Source organism: Prionailurus viverrinus, chromosome C2 (assembly GCF_022837055.1).
Source record: "Prionailurus viverrinus isolate Anna chromosome C2, UM_Priviv_1.0, whole genome shotgun sequence".
NCBI classification, from domain to species: domain Eukaryota; kingdom Metazoa; phylum Chordata; class Mammalia; order Carnivora; family Felidae; genus Prionailurus; species Prionailurus viverrinus.
In genome coordinates, this window is record NC_062569.1 from 6,719,548 (window position 1) to 6,741,673 (window position 22,126).

A 22,126-nucleotide genomic window follows, 5' to 3' on the forward strand; every position below is an offset into this window, starting at 1 on the left:
TTTATTTTTTATTTTTTATTAAACCTCAGCCTGTGTTCAGCTCCAGGCTGAGGATGTGTCTTACTAATTTTAAATCCCCAGTGCTTGGGAAAGTGACTTCACCTTTGTCTTAAGGCAAACGCTCTAGCACACCAAGGCTCTGCTTACATCTTCTCATCTGTGTTGGCTGGATGTTCTTGAATGTTCTTGGCCACATATGTCTCTGTGTTACACAGTTTAATGGATTAAAAAGTCAAGGTAGTGTTTATAGTGGAGGCATATTTTAAGGTTTCAGATATTTATACAGCCAACACTGCTGTTCTGTTTCTTGTTTCCCTTCAGCTCTGATTTTCCATCTGCCCTGGACCTCTAAGATTCGCTTAACCTTGTAATTGGACCACCGGCTGAACTTTCAAGTAGATCTAGTGAAATTTTCAAGGACTAAGCTTGTGGGGTTTTTTTTTTTAAGAGAATTTAGAGTCTTTATTTATTTAAAGCCATAGATTCAGTTTAGCTTTAATCTAAACAGAAAGTGAAAGATATTTTACAAGTGGAAGAGACAGCAAGAAATAAAGCAACAGCTAATATGTCAAAGCTGGAACAAGAACAGAGGTCAAGGTGTCTGGCTATTAGCAAAAAGGCCAAAATTTTTGTTCCTCTGGAGAGTCAGCATATCAAGGTCAGAAGTTAGGCAAAAGGATTTCCAAAAGGATCTCTATATACATCAGGAGATGTGGGTTGAGAAGCCATAGAGGTTTGCGATGAACTGAAAGAATCTTTAGAGAAAGGGTTCTCAAATGCATTGTCAGCAGATTTGGTAACTGGCAGGGAATCCTGTCTGGGAACTGGCTTTGGTGGTTCATTGGTCTTTTTCAACAGTTGATTAGCATCAAAGTCATCATGGTCTGCATTCTTCTGAGGATTGCCAACTTTGCTCTTAAAATAACTGGAGAAGGCACTTGAAGTCCCGGAGGAAGTCTGCTCTCCCTTCCTTGCAGGCACAGCAGGTGGCTGCCGAAGTTGAAAGTCCTTAAACATTTCTTTCACTTCTTTGGCTTCTTTATCCCCAAGTGGGTCCAAGGCAGTGAAGGCATCACTAGAGGTGTCCTTTGGAGGGCCAGTTCTGGGAGGTGGTTGAGGAGGAGTGACCAGGAGAGAGGAGAGCATAGGAGGGGACTGGGCAGACATAGTAGAAGTTGGAAAAATATTGCTCTGGAAAGGGTTCCCCAAAGGGCTTGTTGATGACCAAGTATTGGGTGCCACAGAGGCTGATGGGCCCCAAACAACAGGGCCTGGAGGGGGAGTTAAAGCTGCAAAGATGAAGGCTACTTCCAACTTGGAACAGCGGGGCTTTTGGTAAAAACAACTGGCTGACTGAATCCTGAAGGCTGACCACTCATCGTGGCTCCTGGTACCACTGACACGGACTGATTGAAGACTAAAGATGTTGGATTCCATGGTCCTGCCGGGGGCGGGGGGTGGGGGGTTTGCTAACTGGTATACCACCTAAACCTGCAAGGGGTCCCACTGGGGTAGAAGCATTTCTTTTAAAGAGATCCAGAGGGTTGGTCTGTAGGGTTGCAGATTGTCCTGTAGGTGATGTCTGGCTGGGAAGTTCTGAGATGGGAGGGGTAAAGATGTCTGATGCAAGCAAGTCTTTTGCTGGAGACTTAGCAGTCCTTCTGCCTCGTCCTGGTTTGGTACTTTGTGGAAGTGGGATAATGGCTATAGGGTCATGTGGTGAGGACTGGACAGAGCTTTCCAAGTCCTGCTTTATGCCATTCTGTATGGACAGTCCTTTGGGAGGGCTTCCCACAAAAGGCTTCAGGGAGGATTTGACATGGAAGCCGTTCTGTTCTCTTTCAGATACCCCATTTTGAGTTCTCACTGCTGGCTGTGTTTGTGTACTTGAAAAGGGCCACAGGCCTGCCTGAGCTTCCTGTTTGCCAGTCAGGTTAGAGATTTGGTCAAACTGCTGACCAAAGTAGTTAACATCCCCATTCAGGGGCCTGTTACTCAGTGGAGTAGACAAACTACTCAAATTCTCTTTCTTCTGATCTGAAGATTTGAGAGAATCAAACGAAGAGGGTGTCGATTGGTCTGGCTGTGCAAAAGGATCCTCATGGAAAGGATCAGGATTAGGGGTGGGAAAGAAGTTGAGATTGGCAGAAAAGGCATTTTCAGGCAAGAAAGCTGCCTGAGGCTTTGGTCGAGGAAGAGAGCAGGAGGTAATGCCATTTGTTAAGAATGGATTTTCTCTTAAAGAATTCTGCTTGGTGTCGATTTCAGAGTTTAGATCCACTAACAGGATATCTTTGTTTTCTGCTGGACTATTTAGGTCAGGAGGTGTAGACATGTCCCCAAAAAAATCCATCTGGTCAACACCCAATTTTAGTTTGTTAGCTTGGTCATCAAGGGTCAGTAGGGTCTCACTCCTGTTCTCTAGTGCCTTGTTGGCTTCTTCCATCTTTTTCTTTTCTTCTTCCTTTTTCTTTACATTGTAGATAACTTGAAAGAGGTCTTTAAGATCAACAACTAATGGCTCAGCCTGTTGTCCTGTTTTTATGACAAAAAAACTGATGCTGGCCTTCTCCTCCACGCACATAACCAAACGCCTGGTTGTCTGTCACATCACGGGCAACAAAAGAAATTTTATTTACTGGGTGTTCATGCTCTATTACCCCAGTTGTTCTCATCAATTATTTTTATCCCAGAAAGGGAAATGTTGACCCAGATCCTTTGTTTGTGTTGTCCTTGAGACCAACCAGCTGCCGCCATTCCCTTTAGTTTCATCATAGAATCTTGGCTCATTTTATCTCCTCTTGCATCGGGCACATCATCAATGCCAATCAGCTTGGCCTTGTATTTTACACCATCACCTTTGAATCTGGCCAAAGGATACTCATCTGTCTTTTCAGAGCCTTTTTTTTTCTTCTTCGATGGTGCTTTTGGTGCAGGCTGTTGGTCAGGCTGACCATTAGTTGTGCTTGTTTCTACTTCGTTAGACACGGCAAGAAGGCAGACAGCCACCTCCAGCACCAGCAGACGCTTAGTGACACCAGGCAATCCCCGAAGTCTCAGATGAACATAACCTGCTACAGATACCTATCTGTCCCTGAAGACAGTAGGTAAGACCTCTTCCTGAAGCCTCCCCACGTCCCCTCCAGTTCAACTTAAAATAATCTGGGTAAAAGAGTTCGTTGGCCATCTTTGGAGCCTAATATTGTACTTTTCTGCAAGGTATTATTTCTTTCTCCCAAGGTCTAAAGAGCAAACCCCTCATTACAGGCTTTCCGAATGTCCAGTCTACCATTTGACAAGCAGTAGATGGAAGAAGTCTTGCTTCTAGACTCAGGTCCCCAGCCAGCTAGCGCCTCCGCGAAGCGAGCATGACTCCCGGGTGCCGAGCCTCCAGGCTGCCACACAGCTGACACGGTGGGCCGCGCTTAAATAGCCGCCAGCCTGGGAACCTGGGGAGCCGTGCGGCCACTCCTGGCGAGATATGGTTCTAATCAGTAAGCTTGTGTTTTTAGTGAATAGATTTCTGAAAACTCTGTGCAATGCAAGCTGTGTATATTGAATTACTTTTCCAGTGGTTCCCATAATAATTTGGGAAATGCATCTGTATAGAAAAAAGGTGGGGTGTGTTAGTTTGCTAGGGCTGCTGTAACAAAGCACCACAAACTAGGTGGCTTAAAATAACAGGCATGTATTCTCTCCCAGTTCTGGAGGCCAGAATATTGACGGGTCTATGCTGTCTCTGAAGGTTCTAGAGAAGAATCCTTTGTCCTTTTCTAGTTTTTGGTGGTTTCCAGCAGTACTTGGCATTCCTTGGCTTGCAGCCACATCACTCTAATTTCTGCCTCTGTCTTCACAAAGCTTCTGTGTGTGTGTGTGTGTGTGTGTGTGTGTGTGTGTGTGTTTTCACATGGCATTCTCCTCTCTGTGTGTCTATGTTCAAATTTCCCTCACGTTTTAGAGATATTCATCACTGGATTAGGGCCCACTTAAATCCACTATTATTGCATCTACAAAGACTCTATTTCCAAATAAGGTCACATTTGCAGGTACCATGGCTTAGAACGTCAACATATCTTTTCCAGGGGTGGGGGGGGGACAACTCAAGTCACAACCTGGGGCAAAAAATGGATCAGGAATATCTTTGAGAATAATATCATCTACTTAATAAAACTAGTCTGATGATTGGGTACATTTCGTTCTTCCACATAACATATAAAAACAAGCCATTCCCCAAGTTCTCTGTCCATCCAGCTGTCTTAGATGGCATTTAATTAAATTCATGGGATTTAGATGTTTAAGAAGTGGCACCATCAACATCTGTGCTGCCTGGTTCAGAGAAACCAGGGAGGAAGAGCCATTTTGTTGAACTCATCCTTAAGATACAAATCACGCATCCAGAGAACATCTGATTTGTCCTGGGATAGCCCATGCCCTCAGTTATTCCATCATCACCATATTAACCTCCATCTGTGGGTGCTGACAAACCCCCCAACAAGCATCTTGAAAGCCACTTTGGCCTCTGATGGGCCAACAGTGACAGAGAAAGGAGATCAAGGTTTCAGAAAATCTGTATCCATGAGGCATGTATGGCAGACTATTCTCTAGGCTTTGTAATTGTATAAATGGGAAGTCTTAAGACGTGATTAAATATATATATCAGCAAATTTACCTGTTCCTTGTTATTGTGGCAGGAAATGTCCCAAGGGCTAGTAGAAGATCATGGCTGTCATTAAGATCCTTTATACCCTATGTTGTCACATGAACTCTTTGCTCTCCTTCATCTTAAGACCCGCCACATTCTTTGGGCTGAATATGATCTTCTGACAACCCTTTCTTCACTCACTGCTTAAGTCCAATGAGTTGTTTGGGGCTTAGTTCCCATTATCGCTTGTATTTAGAGCATGCCTGTCATAGAATAGTTACTTAATCACATTTGTAGGATGAATTTAAGAAAATATTGACCATACCTTTTATCTCTCAGTTCATCTTTTTCAAAATGTCCCTTTTCTTTTGATTATACTAATAATGGAAACTTGGCCCAAGGGAAATGTGAAAACTTTCCTTCTTAAGGTCTGCTTATGAGATGTGAAACTGGTTCTGGAATGTATCCAAAAGCTGCCTCTTTAGCCACACAGCAGGAAAGTCTGACCATTGGCAGCTTCAGGAGAGAGTGTTTTCCTCGTCTAAATTGGAACAGAGCGCGGCTGAGTTCTATAACAGGAAATGCAAGGGCTATAGAGAGTGTCCATTTTGTCTCCTGCCTCCCACCAATATTACAAGAGGGGAAACTGAGGTTCAGAGGGGAAAGAGTGTGGTGCAGGTGGCATGGCAGTTGGTGGAGTACTTAGCATTAGAACAAACTTTCAGGACAGTGCTACTTCCTGCCCCATCCAGACTCAAGCTCAAACTGCAAAATAATATCAGGAAACCTGAAAGTGAAGAAGTGATTTATGACAAATGTCAGTATCATACAATTTTTTAAAATGATGCTTTAAGATATAACATTGGCCTTGATATACCTTTAAAAATATTAATTTTAATTGATATCTCAAAGGCCTTTCGTGACATAGACCAGAGATGTTACCCTGGGTAGGAACAATTGTCTGGCAACTCTCAACATGCAGTCATGCAGAATCCTAAATAAGATTGCCAATCCCTATGTGGTGTTTCACAGAGGACTACCTTGGACCTTCAGCAACATCCTTGCCATAGATCTTTGGAAGTTCTGGTCCTGAGAAGTTTGTCACAGTAGATGTAAGCTCTGGTCACAATGAAAATAAGAGGACCAGGGACATTTTCTGGAAAGTAAGAGAATACATCATCTGACATTGAAATTCAAAAGGGTAGTCACAGTGGAGATGCTCTAGGCTTCTGACTCCTGTGGGCATATGAAGGCTTCTGCAAAGGTGGGCGCCAATTGTGTTCTCTTCCCGGTTCTGACACTGACCGGTGGCATGCATTGATGAGGGGGTAGCTGGGTGCCACCTGTAGTGGGAAAGAGTTATCACAGAGCAGAAGGTCACATCAGAACTGGTTATGTCCATGCTAGAGTGTCCTCACTAGGGCCCAGGGGCAGTTGCTTTCTTACTGGTAGCTTCATCTTCATTCTGCATTGAGCTGGATGTGCTCATGTTGACTTGATCACTAAGGCCTCTAGTGACACTGTCATAGGATGGTGGGAAAGATACAGCAGACACACTTTCAGATTTATCTGGGAGGGCACAGTTTTCATTTGCCATGAATCCAACAAAGGCTTCATCTTGGGGTGACACAGCCTCCTCCTCAGCCCTGGGCACACCTGGAGGGCTGGAGATTGTCTTGGAGCGGTGCAGCACATAGCTCCGATAGGCCTTTTGAATGACAGTAGCTGAAATGTCTTCTTGTTTCCACCGGAGGGTGGTTGCTATTGGTTCATAAGATGCTTTTGAAACATTAGTTGCCATAAACTTCTCTTCAATGTTTGCCTTCAGAGAATCCAACTCCCCAGATTCTCCCAGAACATTCTTAGTGAAGGCAAAAAGAATGTCCAAACAGTGGATCTTATCTCCAGGGACCAAGGGCAGGTCCATCTGGATTAATACATTCTGATTGGGTTTTGGGATTCGCAGGGGGCCAGAGAGGGTGTCTGCAAAGTCCGAGAGGGCAGAAAAGGTAATAAACTGAGTGGCTTCTGGGTCAAACTTCTCCCAGGTCTCATAAAACATGTCAAAGTCATCCTCACTCAGAGGTTCACTGCTCTCCTGTGTGGCCACATTGAAGTTCTCCAGAATCACTGCGATGTACATGTTGACCACAATGAGAAAGGAGATGATGATGTAGGTGGTGAAGAAGAGGATGCCCACGGCCGGGCTCCCACAGTTCCCCCGGGAGCCGTTGCTGTTGGGCAGATTGGGGTCGCAGTAGGGGGGCCCTGTGTTGAGGATGGGGCTGAGGAGGCCGTCCCAGCCGGCCGACGTGGTGATCTGGAAGAGGCACAGCATGCTGTTGGCGAAGGTCTGGAAGTTGAACATGTCGTCGATGCCAGCCTCCCACCTTACATGGGGGAAGCTGGCCATGCCGAAGATGGAGTAGATGAACATGACGAGGAAGAGCAGCAGCCCTATGTTGAAGAGGGCAGGCAGGGACATCATGAGGGCAAAGAGCAGCGTGCGGATCCCCTTGGCCGCTCGGATCAGCCTGAGGATGCGGCCGATTCGGGCCAGGCGGATGACTCGGAATAGCGTTGGGGAGAAGTAATTTTCGAGTGACGTCAGAATCGCAGAAAACACCAGACCTTTAGAAGAAAGGAAAATGATCTAATTAGTACTTACAAGCATGAGCCTTGACAAAGCTGGCCGCAGTCACACTCTCCCGTCTCTGCTCTGTATGGACCTCCATGTGAGGCTCTGTAATCAAGTACTCTGGGCCCTCTGAGCATTGCATGGTGATTGGCATAATGTAGGGGCTCTGTACATGCTCACTGCATAAATTGTTTGTCTCTGAAGTAAGTCCCATCCTTCCCACCATGTTCTTATCTTTCTTTCCTTCCATCTGGAATGTCTTCCTCTTAGTCAACCTCCATGGTCAAAGCCCTACCTTCTGAAGCCTAGCTGGAAGTGATGGCACCATATTCCACATACACACAGTCCTTGTCCATTTCTGTCTATGACACAGGTCCTACTCTTCCTTGAGAATTCAGCCTTGGGACATGCCTTTCCCTCCACCCTTGTCCTGTGCTCTGTGAAGGTCAGGGTCCCTTGTGATTCATTTCCCCATCTCCTACTGGGAAGATTGACTTAGTTCCTGGCACATGGTCCTGTGGATAATTGTACAGAGCCTGGTGTTAATTACAAGGGGGGCCTGAGGAGTCGGGCAACTTGCTGACAGCTAAAGCAGAATGGCTTTGAATGGCCAGCTGTCTACATAATGGCTTGTATTTGTTTCTTTCATTTCCAGCTGTGTTTGAACTCTATGTTAGGGCCTGCAGATAGGCTTGTTTAGGGTCAGTTACAGCCCTCCCACCCCCAACTATAAACAAAGTTGGAAAGATGAAGAATGTATATGTCTCCCTATATGATATCTAATTTGAAGATTTGTGGGACACAGGGCCCACCAAAGATTAGGCGAGGCCTTTAGGTCAGACAGGATTCGAAACCTCTTAGGACACATGGTGAGGAGTGTGGTGGCCAGCTCTCTCTCTCTTTGCCAGGGTTCCCTTGACCTTCGTCTCCTACTTGCCTTTTTTCATATGAATATGGGTGGTCACAGTATTGTGTTGGAAGGAGGAAGGAAATGGGAAGAGATTCAAGAAGCAATTATAATATTATATTATAAAATCTTTATGAAAGCCCGTCTCTTAAAGTCAATTTAACTGGGATATTTTTCTACAGTGTGGGGTACATTATGTTTCTATATAATCTACTAAGATTCTGCCAGCCAACCAGTTTACATGTACTTCAAGGGATAATGAGTCTTCATACTTGTAGCAATTAGGTACTCAATACATGTCTTGCTGGTGGGAAGGAAGAAAGGGAGAGAGGGAGGGCAGGGGGGTGAAGAGGTGGGTTCTTTCACTAGTTTTCTAGCTGCCTCTATGACTTATTTCTAACCAGTGGATGGTGTTGCTGTGTGGGTCACAGGAACTAGCAGTTAAGGTGTCCCCATCACAGATTGGAGTACTTTGAGTATATTTATTTCTATAGAATTGATATGGGAACCCACATAAGCAAGCTCTTTTCTCTATTATAAAATCAAAATGGGCTTTAAAATCTCTCACTTTGGGAGAGCAAACAAACAAAATAAACCTCCCACAAAAACCACCAGCAGCAGGAAAACAAAGCAAAACACAAAAATAAATGTAAACTCACCAACAAATAAACACAACCCAAGGCTGTGTTTCAGCACCTGGGTGGGGAGATTGATTAAATGCTGCCAAGTTGTATTTAGATGCTGTTAGCTTTTGATGGTAAATCAACGGAAAATGAAATCCACAGCTATGCCCTGACATGAAAAGTAAGCAAGTTATGATATAACAGGTCAGGATATATTTATAATGCAAAGTAAAGCTGGCGCGTGGGATTTGGCCTTTGTAGAGCCAAACTTTGCCTTAAACCACAAGCAGGCCAGGAACACTCTCTTGGTTATTGTTGGAAAGCAGCTAGTTCGTTAGAAGAATATTAGCCTGGTCTGGGGCGCTTGGGTGGCTCAGTCGGTTAAGTGACTGACTTCGACTCAGGTCATGATCTTGCGGTTCGTAGGTTCCTTTGGCTCTGTGCTGACAGCTCAGAGCCTGGATCCTGCTTCAGATTCTGTGTCTCCTTCTCTCTCTGCCCCTCCCCCACTTGTGCTCTCTCAAAAATAAATAAACATTAAAAAAAAAAAAAGAAGAACATTAGCCTGGACTAAATTCAGCTCTGCCCTTTACAAACTGTGTGACCTTGTATCACTTTCTTAATCTGTGAGGCTCAATTTTAAATTCCAAGATGAGGATAAGAACACTCCAGAGAGCTATTGTGAAGATCCAAGGAATGCATCCCAGTCCTCAGATGTCAGCAAGTACCCAGCTATGGTGGCTCCATTCCCCACTTTAGCTTCTGACTTTATTAATTTTCTCTGAACACTCATTGGTCCCCCAAAACTGGGCCTATCATTCAACACCCACACTAGGCCCTAAGAGCATTGATCTCTTGATTTTTCTATCACTCACATTCCCTAAGTGGACAGTTTTATAGAGATTTAATTCTAGATCCTTGACTTAAGAATCTCCTTTGTACAGGCAGTTTCTACACTATACAGTAGCACTGAATAAATGTTTCCTGATTTTTAAATTATTAGGGTTGGACAATCATTGTTTAAAATTTTTTTTTTTACATTTATTTATTTTTGAGAGACAGAGAGAGACAGAGCACAAGTGGGGGAAGGGCCGAGAGAGAGGGAGACACAGAATCCGAAGCAGGCTCCAGGCTCTGAGCCATCAGCACAGAGCCCGATGCGGGGCTCGAACTCACGAACTGTGAGATCATGACCTGAGCCAAAGTCAGACGCTCAACCGACTGAGCCACCAGATGTCCCTGGACAATCACTGTTTTATAAGAAATTTCATTTTGAAATAAAGCGCTCATATAACTTAAAAAAAAAAATCTCCTTTGAACAGTCTTAGTATTTCCCACTCTTCTGGCATCCACCTCCTTTTCCAGAAAGTATTTTATGACTCACCTCACATCACACCACCCATTCTTCACTTTGAAGGCCATCAAGATAAGGGAAACTCCATCATCTTATTTTCTCTGGAGGAGTGATTATCCCTAACAGCCCCCAAAGCTCAGCCAAATGGGCTGTGCACACAGTAGGTGCCTAAAAACCCTTCATGACTGCATGGAGAAGGCCGATGGAAACTCTTCATTTCACCAAGAGGCCCAGAGGCATTTTAAACCTGCTGCTCTTGGAAAGCAGCAAATACTGGGCTCTCTAACATGTAATAGGTATTGGACAAATGTGTTGGTTGCCCTCTTGGTTTTGAAAACAACAACCCAAACAACCCCAAGCAGAGGCTGGGCTTCCCCGCCAGCTGTGAGCCCACTTACTCCCAATGGAGAGGACCACGACAATGAAGTCAAACACATTCCAGCCATTGGTGAAGTAGTAATGCCGTAAGGCGAACACCTTCATGACACACTCTCCCGTGAAGACAGCCACAAAGAACTGGTTGACTTTGTTGAGGATTTTTGTCTTTTCTTCACTCTGGTCATCAGTCTCCACCATCATGGTGATCATATTGAGGCAGATGAGGACCATGATGATGATGTCAAAAGCTTGTCTGGTCACAACGTCAAAGACAAAGCCCTGGTACTTGTTCTGAGAAAACAAGAGATGGTATATCAGGGCCTTACTGGCCAACATACACAATGCATCTAGAGAGGCTGTGCTCTCCACAGATGGCTTTCTAAAGCCTGTCTCTCTTGTCTTGCTCACACTCCACATCCAGAGAGAAGCCAAGTCCTGTCCTTACTCCTTTCAAAATCTTATCCTTAGTTGATTCTACCTCAATGCCTCGATTCAAGTCCTTGTTATCTTTTTCACCCCTTTGAAGTCATCAGGCACTTTGTCCTTGCTGGTGCTCCATTTGCAAAGTCTTTCCCATCCCTTCTCTTGGCTGTCTAAATCCAAATAGTCTGGAGTGATCCATTTTTCTTAAGCCCCACTTCCTCCAGGGAGATCTCCCTAATCACATCATACCACATTGCTCATTTCCTCTTTCCTCCCACAGCCTTTGTAGTCAGTCTGAGTTCTAGCATTTCATGTGTGCTTCTCTTCTCTGCTAGATAGTGAACTCTTTGAGGAAGGGGCCATGTCTCATTTAACATTGTGTTCCCATAGTGCCTGCATAGCATGAGTTCAAGAACTGCAAACTCAGAGCCCCTAGGTGGGACAATCAATCGCGCGTCCAACTCTTGATTTCAGCTCAGGTCATGATCTCAGGGTTTGTGGGGTCAAGCACTACATTGGGTTCCACACTATTAGTGCAGAGCTTGCTTGGGATTCTCTCTCCCTCCCTCTCTCTCTGCCCCTCCCTTGCTCATGCAGCACTCTCTCTCTCGCTCTCTCTCACAAAAACAAACAAACAAAGAACTGCAAACTCAGTGGCTGCTATTCTCCCCCACCCCAGGTACCCCAGGTCAAAGGGACAGGCTTGGGGTCCTTCTCTTTTCCCATTGTATCTTCCGGAACTTTGCTCCTACTGCAGCTTGCAAAACCCTTCCTCCTCTGAAGCTTGTGTCATTTATGTAGCCCACCTTTACCTCTTCTTCACTGCTGACACTTGCCAACCTCCTGGTCCTTTGGCTTCATTACTGAGGAGTGAGGCTTTTGGCCAGATATGGCCTCTCTTGGCTACTACCTCTTGGTTCCTTAGCTAAATCTCTAATAACCCAGCTGTTCCTAGCTTAAAGAAAAATCTTCCTGAACCTTACAACCTGCCACCCTACTCCTCCCCTCCACTCTTATAGTAAATTCTTAAAGGCATGTTGTGCAATCACTGTTTCCTACTCACTCCAACATAGCTTTTGTCCCCATCCCGCCACTGAGATGGTTCTCATTCAGATCACCAATGACCTCCATAATGTAAGTCCATGGACACATGTTCAGCATTGCTTGCCACACATGCCATGTTGAAACTATCCTTTCTTGGTTTCCATCATCCCTTACTTTCCTGGTTCTTTTCTTGCCTTTCTGGCTGCTCTGTTTTGAGTCTTCTATATGCAACCCATAGATGTTAGAGCATCTCAAGGCTCAGTCTAGGCAGGACTCTTCACCCTATTCTTTCTCTCTTAGCAATCTCTCCAGCCTGTGAATTAGTAAGTACCTGACATGAAATAGATCCTCAATAAATAGATGAATGAATGGATGACAGAACGGATAGCTCTGAATTACCCATACCTCAAATAAAATTAGAAGGCCAATCTATTGTGTATAATAGGCACTTACTGAATGTGTACTATGTTTGGGGCTCTGCATGAGTGGAGGCAGAGAGGACCCTGTCATGAGTCTCACCAGGGAGCTCACAGAAGCTGCAAAGCAGACAGAGAGGAGAAGGGCTGTGACAGAGGCTGGATCTTGTTTTCTGCTTCCTGGTGGGGAGGGGTTGCTACTCTGTGGGGTTGGAGTAAAGGATCAGACCCAAATGGGCCTGGATCTTGGCATAACTGCTGGTCCGTGTCTCTTCTGGAGTGGGAGGGGGATTGCAGAGCCATGAATAATTCCATTTCATCACTGAAAATGGCAAGAAAAATAAAGGCCTAATTATGACCACACAACTTGTAATTGAACAGAGCAGGTGACAGCATTACTGAGATGTGGGCATTGAGTTCGCCCCAGATATTTGTATGCTGGGGAATGGAGTGGCTTGCTGCTCTTGGCTTAGCCTGTGGGCAGGGATCACTTCTCTGCAACCCTCAGTGCTCTCAGAGATGATGAAGTGGGTGACTGATGATGTGATATTCTAGAGCCTATTATTTTCCTATAAAGGGGAGTATGTGAAACCTGCTTTTAGTAATTTCTATAGCAGGGGATGTTACAGAATGAGATTTCCCAGTCTTGTGGAAGTCTTAGTCTTTGCTATGGATGAAGCATAAAATTTAGAACTTGAGCTTTGCCAGTAGTGTGGCGGTGTGTGTGTGTGTGTGTGCGCGCGTGCACACACACGTGTGTGTCCCAGGTTGACCCTGCTGTGAAATGGCACCCATGCACCTATGGGGCAGAACTACTGTGTCAATGCTCAGCTTTTATCTGGCCAGTCAACATATTGGGACTACTAAGGGAAGAAGGTGAGCATTCCAGTGTTAATAGTCTAGTGAAAAGAGAGCTGGATCTGGGAAGGTGAGTCTTAGGTGGGAGTGGGAATTTCTCTTTTGGCTTGGGTCTGGCCTTTGAGGAGGGCAGATGATCAGGCTTGTCCCACTGGGTGGTGAATATCAAGATGTTGCCTGCCATATGGATGCCAGCCAGGAGAGAGGGCAGGGGAAGGCTTTGGGCCCTGGAGAAAAGCCATATGCAGTTGTTGCTTGGGCCCCTGCTCTGCTAGTTTCCCCTTTGGGACCTCTAAGACTTCAAAGTCTTAATTAAATGTTCAGGTCTTGCCTCAGCTATGATAAGGGGAACAAAGGGAAAATTATATTGGCTGTGCTTGGAACAGAGTATTAAGGAGAGAGCAGTGTTCCTCCACTAAAGCTAGGACAGTGTTGATAGTTAATTAGTAATACACCCCCTTCCCATCCAAAGGGATGATGAATCTCAGAAATACAGCTGGGCTGTGATGTCTCACTTTCCTTATCCATGTGAGGGCTTCCCTGAGTGCCAACCTTGGAGGGTCTTGGTTATGGCTTAAGCGGGAGAAATGGTGATTTCATTGTAAGTCTTCCTGCCCAACCATTGTCTTCCACTCTTATTGTAGTGCCTGGAATTTCAACATTAGGTTCCTGCTTTTGTATTAAGATAGTGTCCTCTCCAGGGCCCTTTTTTGAAATTCGGTTAATCCTATCTCAGGGAAATTGTCCTCCTTGACAGGAAGAAGGTATGGTGGCCTGTGGGGTTGGTTGATAAAAGGGGAGAAGCTGAGATGTTATGGAGAGATTGAGCAGTGTATAGGGCAAGGTACCAACATGATTCGCCGAGGGATGTCCCTAGCACAGACTCCTTAGTGTCTAGTTCAATTGTGGACTCAGCATTGGTCTAGGCACCAGTGATGGCCAGCAGGGACTCAGCTGCTTTATCATCTGTAAGTCTCAGGATCCTTCTCCCCTGACTTGATGCTGATTGGCTGGGCTCAGTCATTTACCTACATCTTTTAATTCTGAGCCCCTTCCTGCCCATTAACCTGGCCAACAGAGGGATACTCCCTGAGCCTTAAGGGCTTTCCCTTAGGTTCATTCCACCCCAGTTATCTTGATCCTTATGGGGATTTGGAAGGAAATCTCTGCCTCTACAGAGGTCTGAACATCCTATCACCCCTAATTGTAACACTTCTTTTTATTTTTTATTTTATTTGAGAGAGAGCATGAGTGGGGGAGAGGGGCAGGAGAGAGAGAATCTCAAGCAGGCTCTATGCTCAGTGTCGAGCCTGACATGGGGCTCAATTCCATAACCCTGGGATCATGACCTGAGCCAAAATCAAAAGTCAGATGTTCAACCAACTCAGCCACCCAGACACCCCCATTATAACACTTCTTATTAGAATTGAGCATAGTGATACATTTGTGACCACTGTTTCCAAGTAAAATACATCCAAAAACCATAGCATTTTTTTCCTCCTGTGAATGTTTTCAAGGCTGTGTGCTCATGAAGTTTTTAGTCACTTATGCAAACCCCATGCCTTGATTTAGAAATCCTAATGCCATGGCCAACAGAATGTATGTCTCTCTAATTCTAGGGAAAGGTCCATTCCTTTGTTGCAGGTTCTTAGGTTTTGCCCTGGTGGGGGGAAAGGCTAATGGCATTGTGCCCTATGCAGCACCTGTAGTTTTCTTCACAAATACCACATCTTAACCACAGAAAGGTTATGTAAAGGAACAAGATGCCAATTCCATTCACTGGAGTGGATGGCTCAGAAATTCTTGGAAGAAGTTCAGTTGTACATTTCCAGCATAGCAATACTCCCACTCCCAAACCTGTTCATCCACTCTCAACAGAGGCCAACTAGAGGTTTGACATTTTCCATTTTCTGGTGGAGGACTGAGAAGAACTTAGGTGATAACACGTATGGTTTGGGTGTTGCATTTAATGGAGAAATAAAATGGCATGTCTCTTAGGGTCTTTGTGAATAAAGAATAAAAGTGGAGTATGGCTCTAAGTTTTGGTTAGTCTAAACACTTTTTATTCCTATTGTGCCACTTGACCATGACCATCACTGGGGCCAGGATCCCAGGGGGCTGGGTTTTGGCCATTTCCTCTCTGTCTACTATAGGGATGGGGTGGAATGTAGGGTGAGGCTGGAGATTTATGTATGGAGGCTAGATCATGATGCACAGCCACACAAACCCTTCATCTCAGGGCTCTAACCACCTCTACTATCGTTTAGCCTAACCTGTTCCCAATCTTGTGATTTAACCCTAAACTGGTTGAGGAACTCAGTACTTCCTTAAACAGGTCAATTTGGAGTAACCGTAGGAGATATATTCACTCCAGAATACCACAGTTGCTTCTTTCAGTCTTCTCATTGCTTGGGTCTTGGAACTCTCGTTACCTTATCCCCAAACACAGCCCAGATTTACTGCTTCACAGAGAGCCCTGGTCAACCCCTACGCGACACAGGCACAGGCATAGGCTGTCACCTGGATTTCCAGATATACTCTTCTGGATGGAAGCTCTGGGGCTTACCAGGGGCCGAGGGATGGGCTTCTGGGGCTTCTTGGAGCCCAGCTTCTTCATGGCATTATAGTACTTCTTTTGCTCCTCTGTCATGAAGATGTCCTGGCCCCCTAAGTATGAGAGGGGATAGCACACACCACTATTATTAAAGCAATGGAAATTTCCAGGGATACCAAAATCAGAGCAGGCTGGAGAAGAAGTACATCTCCTCCTACTCCCTTCTCTGTAGAAAGACAAGTCAAGGCCAGAGTCAAGCAGCGTCCTGTCTGGGTGCCACAAACAGTGACAGAGTGGATAGGACTGAGCCCCAGCTCTGACTCCCTGCCTGGGACTCTGGAACAAAGCCTGTTTCTCTTCTTCAAGAACCCAGAGGTGTTGCCTCAACACAGTAGGGGGCATTTGAGAGTAGAACCCCAGGAGAAGGTAAATATCATTTTAAATCTGAGCCTTAAATCTAGCCTGCTCATTACAGTCAAATCCACTAGGCTTCTAGAATCACAGTTCCTGCCAGGGGCAAGAGCTTCCTTCAGGGCCTTCTGGAACAAAGACCCTGAGACCCAGCCGCTTAACCCCTTTCTGAAGAGGAGCTGAGGACTATTACTGACTTATCCAAGAATTCCTTGGAGAATTCTTGATTGGTTCTCTTAAGGCCCTGCCACATGTGTTGCCCTCTGCGGTTACAGTTAAATTCCACTGTTGGAAATGCCTTCTTCCCTTAGTTTTGGGTTTTCTTTAAGGACCCTCTAGACCTCCTTCATTCAACCCCTCACCTTTCACTTCCTGACATAATTTGAAATCTTCCCATCTCAATAGCATGTTCGTGTAAATTAGTCACTGCAAATGTGGGGATGCGGGCTGAGATCTGTGGAGATCTATGGGATTTCAGAAAATTTGTGGGCACAGAGGGCTTCTGGGGAGAAACATCTTGGTGGGGTTGGAGGCAGGGGGCAGGAGGTTGGGAGCACTTGGTGGGGACACACTGAAAATTTGGAGCAAGGAGTCAGCAAACACAGTTTCTCCCCCAACTTGATCACTGGCTTTTCTCATTCTATCACCTAACATGGCCAGCTCCCTGTCAAGGCCTCAGTTTCCTCGTCTGTAAAATGAGAGAAGGGATTGCTTGACTGGTCTCAAAACCCTCTAGGGTGCTGATGGCACTGGTCAGCCTTTACAGCTACCTTGCTGAGCCCCTCTGGGACAGAGAAGGGCCCCACTTCTTATCCCCAGAACTCTGGGGTGGGATGCCTGCACCATTAGACATTTATTCTAAATTACAATAATAATAGAGTAGCTCAGCCCTAAACTAGGTGCTTCTTGTACAGAGTTTTATTTACCTCTTACCAGAATCCTTGTGTAGGTAATATTAACTCCATTGAATGGATGAAGAACCTGAGGCTCAGAGAAGTTTTTAATATTGCCAGGGTCAGCCATATAGTGATAGTTGAGCAGGGAATGCAAGCCTAGGTTTGTGTCATGTCACAACCAATTCTGGGCTCTCAATGCTGTGCTATGTGATTTATCCATGTGACCCTTTTTTTCTCTGGATCTTGGCTTACATAAGTCTAAAGTTGTGCTCTATCCACCTCAAAGGAATGGAGGGGATTAAATGAAAGGATTAATGGAGGGTAACAAGAAAGCATTTTATACCTTTAATGCCCTCATATTGTAATGGAAACATGAAAGGTTATCTGGGATTGGATTCCTATTCATCAGAGTCAGCATCCATGGAGGTGAGGGTCTTCCTACCCTTCCCAAGGAGGTTGGGATTCTGCCAACATTGGAGCTCTGGCCCTTCCTGAGGCCTCCTGGATTCAGTGCTCTGGGGGGTCATAGCCCCAGACAGAGGTAGCAAGTGCTGGGGCCATTCCTTTCCCTGTTGATATTTCCCAAGGGTCACCTGGGACATATCCAATGCACCTGGTTTTAGCTGGGAAGACCTTGGCATTCTGGGAGAGAGGGTGGGGACTCAGGCAGGAACAGGGTCGTTGCTGACACAGAGAAATGTAACTCTTCTAGCAGCAGCCCCAGGACATCAGCAGGGGTGAGGGCTGTGCTCAGGGTGCAAAGGTGGGAGTTGGTATTAAAGGTCAAAATTGGGCTCCCGGTCAGGCATGAGGGCTGCGAGTAGTGTTGATTTTGGTCATGAGGCCAGGGGACAAGGAGTGGAAGATTCACCACCACTGCAAAAACACCTGAGCCCCACTTATCTTTTTTTTCTGTTGATTGAAGTTGTCAATTATGACCCCAACGAAGAGATTGAGTGTGAAGAAGCCACCGAAAATGATGAAGATGACGAAGTACAAGTACATGTACACATTGTCCTCCCACTTGGGCTGCAAGTTCACCTGTGAACAGACAAAGTGAGGCATGGAGAGCAAGTGGGTGTATGTTTGTGCTCATCCCTGAGACAAGGACACGGATGTGGGTGGTTTATTTGGGAGGTGATCCCAGGAAGCAGGAATGAGGGAGGGGGAGGTTAAGCAGGAGAAAAGTTGATGAAGGGGGTGTTGTTAAGCAGGCCAGCACTGGGGGACAACAGGCACTTTATCCTGTTGGGGTTCTCCAATAAACTGTGTGGAACACACCTCAGAATTGTACCTCTAAGACACAGGGAAGCTGGAACACTTCTCTACAGACTCCCGAAACTTATCTGTGAGGCAGCCCCTTTGGACATTCAAACCCCGCCCTTGGGGGAGGGGTTGCCGAGCGAGCCGTAAGGCACTGAAGAAAGTCAAGTGTCAGATGAGAATCAGAAATGTAGCACGTTGGTGGACTCAAGAGGCAAGCTGAGGGGATCTGGGGCAGGGCATCGGCACTGTCTGCCACAGCAGCAAAGGGTCTTGCCCCAGCAGCACCCATCTCTTCCACCTGGCTGATGTGACAGTACCCTTGTCCTAGCCACCACGCTGTTCCTGCCTCTGCCCAAGAGTGCCCTCGTACACAGTTCTGGAGTGGTTATCTGATACTTTCCTCAATGGTGAGCAGAAAAGCTTCGAAAGCCTGGGTAGTGTGCCTGGTAGGGGAACAGGTGCGGTTGGCTTAAACACTCAGTAGAGGGCCAGCTGGACACTGCTCCAGGGAGGGACAGGGCCAGGCTGTTGGGGGACTGCCTCTTCTGGTACCAAGGCCACCCTCAGTCCATTTCAAATAGACTGATGTGAGTGGGATGCACGGAGGGGCAGGCAGTCGTCATAGCAGGCTGAGACTCACATCTCGGGAATCAACAGCTGCATACATGATGTCCATCCAGCCTTTAAAGGTTGCCTGGAAACAAGGAGCAGAGGCCACTCAGTGTCTGCCTATCGTCTACACTGAACTCTGTTTTGATTCACTTATTTGTCTGTTTTTCTCATAAAGCATGGGACCCCTGGAACCAATCCTCCATGTGTGCCAGGGCTAAGCACAGTGCCTGGCACACCACAGCTACCCAGGGATTATTTGTTGAACAAATGCATGAACAAATAGTGGGATGCATGAAGGTGTGGGTAACTGTGTGACAAATATATAAGCAATTGCATCAACCCCTGACTGAATGGAGGACTGAGTGAACAAGATGTAGGCAAGGTATGAATGCATGAGTGAATGGAAGTATAAATGTGTTTGCCTGTCATCACCACCAGCACTTTCTATCCTTACAATAGACTGGAATATTACCATCTAGGAGAGGATATGCAGTAGAAGACTGAACAGGGGGCTGTATCATGTCTATTTTGTATAAGTAGTGAATTCTAAGTCATCACCTGATACAATCCCATTGAAGGTTCATCCCTCCATTCTATTCTACCATCCCACACTTGTCTAATTGCACCACTGTGCACCACTGTGACATTGAATCAATTGGTGAGGCTCTTTGGCCTCATGCTAGTCCATAGGAATGGGGAGTGACTTCAGCTCACACTGAGTGCTACCCCTTGCAAAGTCTCTACATAGCATTTTGTGGAAGACCCCAGACCTTCCACATTATCAAGCAGCCAAAGGAAGAAACATGGTTGATCTCAGGACTCACCACCTGCAGAAGGGCGAGGTAACCCATTGCAACATTATCGAAGTTGACCTTCATGTTGACCCAGAAGAAGCTGCCAGTGTGGTTCTGATCTTTACAGTCAGACATGTTATTCACGATAGATAAAGGCACAAGAGAAAGGTTTTCATTGGTTTTGTTGACGCACCGCCCAAACTTCCCAGCAAAGAAGTTCACACCCATGATGCTGAAGATGAGCCAGAAGATGAGGCAGACGAGGAGGACGTTCATGATGGAAGGGATGGCGCCCACCAGGGCATCTACCACCACCTGGGGGGAAATGTAAAAGGATATGGAACCCTTCTGGCTGGATCCTACTTCTGTCTACACTCACTCAGCCTGCCTCAAGACCAGTGGCTTTTGGGAGCAGAAAGAGAAGTGGGTTAATTAGGGCAATAATTCAGACTCAGAAGACTGAGAGACTCTTGGTAGCTGAAGATGGCCTTAGATCTTCTCCCTAAACTGCATTCCAAGCAGGTTTTAGGATCTTTCTCCAGGACTGAGAAGACAGGTGAACTTACAAGTACATGCATGTTCATATAAGGGTGTGAGTGTGTGTGTTGTACTTACACATACAGACTTCTAGGACCTTGCTTTATTCTTAAATGCAATTTTAAAGGAGCTTTAACAAATACAGTTTAAGGTGTGTTTCGGTCAAGAATCACTGAAAACCATATTCACGAACTTGCTTATTTGTAAAGCAGCAACCTTGAGGTAACATAAACTTCAGGGACACCTGGGTGGCTCAGTCAGTAAAGCGTCCGACTTCAGCTCAGGCCATGATCTTCTGGTTCATGGGTTTGAGCCCCACGTCGGGCTCTGTGCTGACAGCTCAGAGCTTGGAGCCTTCTTTGGATTCTGTGTCTCCCTCTCTCTCTGCCCCTCCCCCACTCGTGCTTGCTCTCTCTCTCTCTCAAAAATACATAAACATAAAATAGAATAAAATAAAATAAAATAAAATAAATTTCAAACTATTTCAATCATAAGCTAGTGTTTGTGAAGGTACAAATAAATTTTTAAAGTCTACTTTTTTTTTTTTTTACAGAAGATTCCATGCTAAAAAATGTAGAAGAAATTATTTAAAAAAAATAAAGTCTACTTTTGTTTTTGAAGACAAAATGTCTTCTTTGAGTCAGTGTTGGAAGAAAGCAAAACCTCACTTTCAGTACCTGGAGCCTTTTGTAATTATGAGGAAGAGGAGGAGGACAAATAAAGGTCCCTTGTACCCTCCCGTAATTCAAGGGTCTGGCTTATGAGTATTCCATTGTGAGGAAGACAGTGAGGGCAAGGTGGAGGTGCCAGCAATGGTGAAGAAAGGAATGGATGAAAGGGAAGAATCCATAGGACCCCATGGCTGCCCTGGGTGGGACAGGATGCTTTCTGGCGGGTGGTGGCCATGGTGCTGAACTGATGGTGCCACCACATTTAAATGGAGTGTCAGAGGGAAGGCTCATTTGCCTTGGAAAGATGAAGAGTTTGGAGTGTTCCAAAATTTTGGCAATAAGGACAAGAGGCAGGATGGAGAGATGGAGGCAAACGATGTTGAGGCAGGAAGGGGTGAGTCTGAGTGCTGCTCGATATGATATTTGAGGTGGGAAGGAAAGAGAGCTCACAAAGGGATGTGAAGGAGAACCAGAGCATTAGGACATGGCAGTGCCACCAAAGTCCCGGCAGGAGGTGAGGACCCAGAGTCCACCTGTGGGGGTGGGCCCAGAGTTGGGTCAGGGGCATGGAGGGCATGGTGAGGACAAGGGGGTACTAAACGCTGCAGACCAGAGCACTTTGGAGGTAGATCTTACCCGCATGCCTTCAAATCGAGACAGAGCCCGCAGGGGCCGCAGGGCACGGAGGGTTCGAAGGGCTTTGATGGATGCCACGTCAGAATACTGCAGGATCTTCGCTACAAGACTTGTCAGGGAGATCTGAGTGCAGGCAGAGAGCAAAAGTATTACTCTAGGTTCCAGAAGGTCCTGGTAAAAGGAGACAGGAAATCCCTGTCTCTGTCCAAGTCATCATCCTGACTTCCATCTTATTCTGAACTCCAGTGAAAGGTCTAGACAGAATTCAACCTCTTCCCCTTTATTAAAGATTTCATTCATCACTTCTCTGAACCTCTGAGAAAGAAAAACAGTCTTGCACACCACGACCCTATGGTGTGTAGGTGGTCAAGCTCCCTGTATATTACCTTCCCTTTCCCTTGAGGCACCAGCCAGGCTCCAATAGCCTTGAAACTCAACTTTCAGAGACTTGGAGAGATGATATCCC

The 22,126-nt window shown here is 45.8% G+C and overlaps 2 protein-coding genes across 4 annotated transcripts in view; both read right to left on the reverse strand.

Moving 5' to 3' along the window:
* Window positions 1–647: 647 nt before the first annotated feature.
* On the reverse strand, window positions 648–3,827 carry LOC125175111 (disabled homolog 2-like). The gene is given in 7 exon segments (XM_047875415.1): window positions 648–1,298; window positions 1,301–1,451; window positions 1,454–2,301; window positions 2,365–2,554; window positions 2,556–2,666; window positions 2,668–3,027; window positions 3,801–3,827. Coding segments are annotated over 7 exon segments (2,319 nt in total). The 3' UTR covers window positions 648–666.
* Window positions 3,828–6,059: 2,232 nt separating this feature from the next.
* Window positions 6,060–22,126, reverse strand: part of SCN10A (sodium voltage-gated channel alpha subunit 10) — a 92,514-nt gene continuing 76,447 nt past the window's right edge. For all 3 annotated transcript variants that reach the window (XM_047875008.1, XM_047875007.1, XM_047875005.1), the window contains 7 exons: window positions 21,661–21,783; window positions 19,847–20,131; window positions 19,051–19,104; window positions 18,048–18,185; window positions 15,850–15,954; window positions 10,563–10,833; window positions 6,060–7,273 (listed from right to left, as the gene is read on the reverse strand). In XM_047875008.1, coding sequence (XP_047730964.1) covers window positions 6,060–7,273; window positions 10,563–10,833; window positions 15,850–15,954; window positions 18,048–18,185; window positions 19,051–19,104; window positions 19,847–20,131; window positions 21,661–21,783 — 2,190 coding nt within the window. The remainder of the gene's footprint in view (window positions 7,274–10,562; window positions 10,834–15,849; window positions 15,955–18,047; window positions 18,186–19,050; window positions 19,105–19,846; window positions 20,132–21,660; window positions 21,784–22,126) is intronic.